This window comes from Galeopterus variegatus, unplaced genomic scaffold, assembly GCF_000696425.1.
Source record: "Galeopterus variegatus unplaced genomic scaffold, G_variegatus-3.0.2 Scaffold4117, whole genome shotgun sequence".
Classification (NCBI taxonomy): domain Eukaryota; kingdom Metazoa; phylum Chordata; class Mammalia; order Dermoptera; family Cynocephalidae; genus Galeopterus; species Galeopterus variegatus.
Window position 1 is genome coordinate 142,079 of NW_007730228.1, and position 5,055 is coordinate 147,133.

The window sequence follows — 5,055 nt, forward strand, 5'->3', positions numbered from 1 at the left end:
TCCATAATTTTAAAAGGATTACAGTCATACAAAGTTTGTTCTCTGACCACAACAGAATTAGATTAGAGAACAATAACAAAAAGATATCTAGAAACTTCCTCAAATATTTGTATGTTCACCATCACTATTCAATATTATGTTAGAGGTTCTAGCCAATGCAGTAAGTCAAGAAAAGCACATTGAAATCATCCAGATTGGAAAGGAAGTAAAATGTCTTTATTTACATATAACATATTCTTTTATGTTGAAAATTCTATGGAATGTACAAAAAAGGTGGGGGGGGGGTTGAAAACTAATAAGCAAGTTAAGCAAGGTTTAGGATATAAGATCAATACACAAAAATCATTTGCATTTATATGCTACCAATGAAAAATCCATTTACAATGGCATCAGAAGTGTTAATACTTAGGCATAAATCTGACAAAAGATGTTCAAGATATATACACTACTATAAAACATTGCTGGGAAAAATTAAAGGTGTTCTAAATAAGTAAAGAAAGGTATTGTGCTCATGGGTCAGAAGATTCAGTATTGTTAACATGGTAGTTCTTCCCAAATTGATCAATAGATTCAGTACAATCCCAGTAAAAATCCCAGCACACTATTTTGTAGAAATTGGCAAGCTAATTCTAACATATATATGGAAATACAAAGGATCAAAATAACTTTGAAAAAGAGAAGATAAAGACATTGTGGCAGTGGCATAAAGATAAATAGATAAATAGAAAAAGACAGTTCATAAATAAATCCACACATATACAGATAATTGATTTTCAATAAAGGTGCAAATGCAATTCAGTAGAGAAAAGATAGTCTTTTTGACAATGGTGCTGATATGATTTGTGCTGGTATGGTATGGTATACAAAAATTAACTTGAAATGCACCATAGACCTAAATGTAAGAGTTAAAAAATAAAACTTCTAGCAGAAAACACAGGAAAACAAAAAAACTTGTGACCTTCATTTAGGCAAAGATTTTTTTTAGATAACGACACCAAAAGCACAATCCATAAAAGAAAAAAATTGAAGAAATTGGCAAAGGGCCACAGAAAATGATTACATTGTGTAATGTTGAATATACTAATTATCCTGATTTGAGCATCACATATTACACACAGGTATTGATATTCAACACTTTACCCCATAGATATGACAATCAATTATCTTTCAATAATTTTTTTAAAAAAGAAGAAAAAAATTGATAAGTTGAACTTCAAATGAAGACTTTCTGCTCTTTGAAAAACACCATTAAGAAAATAAAAGACAAGCTACAGATTGGGAAAAAATATTTATAAATCTCATATCTAATAAAGGACTTTTATTCAGAATATATAAAGAATATCAAAACTCAATAATAAGGAAACAAACAACCCAATTAAAAATGGACAAAAAATCCGAGTAGACATTTCTCCAAAGAAGATATACATACAGACGGCAAATAAACATGTGAAGGATGCTCAGTACCTCTGATCATTAGAGAAAGCAAATAAAAATAACAAAGAAATACAATGGTATACCTACTAGGATGGCCAAAATTACAAAGACTGACCATACCAAATGCTGGCAAGGATGTGAAAAAACTGGATTTCTCAAATACTGGTGGTGGAAATGCAAAATGGTACAACCACTTTAGAAAACAGTGTGTTTTCTTTAAAAGCTAAACTTATGCATACCATACAATTCATCCATTCTACTCATAGGTATTTACCCAAGAGAAATGAAAGCATATGTTCAGACAGAGTCTTACACACTAATGTTCATAGTGGCTTTATTTGTAATAGCCAAAAACTAGGAACAACCCAAATGTCCATCAATAGATGAATAGATAAAAATTGTGCTTTATCCATACAATAGAACACTACTGAGCAATAAAGGAACAAAATTTTGATACATGCAAAACATGGATGAATGGCAAAATAATTAAGCTAAGTAAAAGAAGCCAAACATAAAAGAATACATACTGTACGATTCCATTTATATAAAACTTTAGAAAATGCAAACTAATATATAGCATTAGAAAGTTGATCATTGGTTGTAAGGGGGTGGGGCACAGAGAGGTACAAGGGAGGAACTATTAAGGGGCTTAAGGGGACTTTTGGTGGTGATGGATATGTTCGCTATCTTGATAGCGACGATGGTTTCACAGTTGCATACATACATCAAAACAACAAATTGCAAAGTTCATTGTATGTTAAAGCTGTTTAAAATATAAGAATAAAGCCAAAAAGAAAGTAGGACTCATTACTGGAATTCATAGTAGTAATAAACATTACTACAAAACTATATTAGGTAAATTATTTACAGATACTGTATTTTAAAATACCTCAATGGATACTTTTAAAGCAAAGAGCCCTTTTATAAAAGTAATCTTCACTATTAAATACATTTTTTTCATGACTCATATTGTGATATGTTGTGTGTCCTTGAAGAAGATGTACATCAAGTCTGCTGGGATATGACAGCACAATTCATCTTTCTGAGAGCCGAGCAGCAATAGCATTGTGTTGGTTGTGCTTTGTCTTGAAGTCACAGAGGGCAGATGCAATAACTGGCTATATCTACTCTTTAGTGCACCTACAACTTAACTCACTTGTTAAATTATGTATAGTGATTAGATATTTACTCTACTTGGCATCTTAACCAGATTTCAACTTAGGAACTTACATGTACTTCATCAAGACAGCATTACAAGGGACTGGCCGGTTAGCTCAGTTGGTTAGAACATGGTGTTTTATAGCACGAAGGTCAAGGGTTCAGATCTGTGTACCAATCAGCCACCAAAAAAAAAAAACAAAAACAAAAAACAGCATTACAAATACTTTTAAAATGATTCATTTCTTCTTAACACAAATCTCAATTAGTTCTTGAATTGGGACTGTTAATGTGAAAGCTTTTCAGCCTTCTAACAAAATCAAAACTACCAAGTTTTAAAGTATGTATGTGTTTTAAATGTTTTAAGTGTTCCATTAAAAGGTCTGGCTTTGTTCCCATGAGGTAAAAGAATGTACTAAGTGGAAAGGATAAAAGTCAAACATAGAACTTGACTTTCTAGACATGTTTTCTGAGCTCACTGTGCTAAGTTCCTAAGTTGAAATTTGGTTAAGTTGCCAAGTAGAGTAAATATCTAATCACTATGTATAATTAGTACAAGCCTGAATGTGCTGATTAGCAATTCTGCTCCTTTCTGCCCAGCTCATGGCAGCAGACCACGGGAACTGTGATATTCTTTCTCACTTTCCCTCTGCCTATGATAGCTATGGTGACTCGGCCTTTCTTCCTTTCAGGGTGTGAACGGCATGTCTGTGGATGAGAAGCCTGACTCCCCCATGTATGTGTATGAGTCCACAGTCCACTGCACCAACATCCTCCTGGGCCTCAATGACCAGCGGAAAAAGGATATTCTCTGTGACGTGACCTTGATCGTGGAGAGGAAGGAGTTCCGGGCCCACCGGGCTGTGCTGGCCGCGTGCAGTGAATACTTCTGGCAGGCTCTGGTCGGACAGACAAAAAATGACTTGGTGGTCAGCTTGCCTGAGGAGGTACAGTAATTTGATTTGTTTGTGTAGTTGTTAGTGGAGGGTTATTGACTTACAGAAAACTGGCTGAGTAGGAGTTAGAAGGTGTACCTTGTGCCATATCCTCACTGGGGGGCTCATGTTCAAATCACCCACACGTTAGGTTTGTGGCATAGCCAGTTTCTATTTGATACGCTTATAAGTCTCAGAGGCATGAATATGATCACCTTTCTTTCTTTTTTTCTTTCTTTCTTGGAACTGAATCTCACCTGTGGCTCAGTTACTCGTAGTTTCTAGTTCACTTACACTTCAGGTTTTGAGTAGTGTGACCTAAGTTTGGTACAGTCCTAGATGAGGGATCTGAATCACTGCTATGATTTCTGTCTTTCAAATTGCTTAAGGATCTCTAGATTTCCCTTGAGAGTAAAAGAATGAAAGCATTCACAGCACCTTCCTTGCTTGGGGGAAAAATAAAAGCAACCACTAATTTTCACAGTTAATGTAAGATTCTAAGAAGCGTAAACTTGCTTTTCTCACCATTGTTGAAAATACCCTACTCGGGTTTCTTAATTGCTTCAGTGAGTCCAGTCCTTTCAGTAATCTAGGGACACCAGAAGCTGGACCTGCTCTGTCCAGAGTTGGCATTCAGTTGGATGGCTTGAGCTGCCAGAACTCAAAGGATGGGCTTCACAATGGCAAACCGTTTTAAAGTGGGCACTCTTTGAACTGTATTTGTAATTCCTCTTCTTCCATAACCCTGACTTCCCTTCATTTTCATGGGAGTGAGGATAATCCTGAGCAGCCTTAGGCTTTGTGGCCGGGCAGAATCATTCCTTATACACCACTAGCACCGTGCACAACTCTAGGGCCACTACCAATAGTTGTGCAAGCTGCATAGTGCACAGCTCCCAGGGGACAACTCCCATCCATAGTCTTTGTTAATAGAGCCCTAGAGTTGTGCAGTGTTCTACTGAGCAGCTCCGCACAGCAAACTTAGGAGAAACCAAAGACTCCATCATCAAGATGTAGGTGCTAATGATTGTACCCAGTATTAAATCCCAGGGATCACAAGCCCAGATGCCTTCAGAGGCCTGGCAGATGATATAAATGAGTAAAATAAGTTGTGGATAAGTCAGGTGATGGGACAAGCACCTACTCCACCAAAAGTCATCCGAATTCAGCATAAAAATAAATAGGCAAACAAGATAAAAGGGGTGGAGGAGTCACCACATTCTAGTCCCTTGTCCAGCAACATCTGCTGTTATCCTGCACAGCAGGAGAGTGGCCAACTGATAACCATGAGGACTGCATAAGCCTTCAGCATTTTCACATTAATGTCCTTTTTATGTACTACTCACCATAAAATTCTCCATTACTACTTCTCATACTAGTAGTAAGTAGATAGCTAAAAGATCCCAGTACTAGAAGCAAAAGTACAAATCAGTTGAAGATGATGTAACTGGGGCTGGGGTAAGGAGTGGAATATTATATACTGAGTAACATGGGAAGGCCCAGGAATGGCAGCTGTGGTGTGACCGGG

At 36.6% G+C, this 5,055-nt stretch overlaps 1 protein-coding gene across 1 annotated transcript in view; it reads left to right on the plus strand.

Annotated features, from left to right (window-relative positions):
• The first annotated feature begins 3,296 nt into the window (after positions 1 to 3,296).
• LOC103602377 overlaps positions 3,297 to 5,055 on the plus strand; it is a 35,668-nt gene continuing 33,909 nt past the window's right edge. Inside the window, exon 1 of the mRNA XM_008586783.1 lies at positions 3,297 to 3,544. Coding sequence (XP_008585005.1) covers positions 3,297 to 3,544 — 248 coding nt within the window. The remainder of the gene's footprint in view (positions 3,545 to 5,055) is intronic.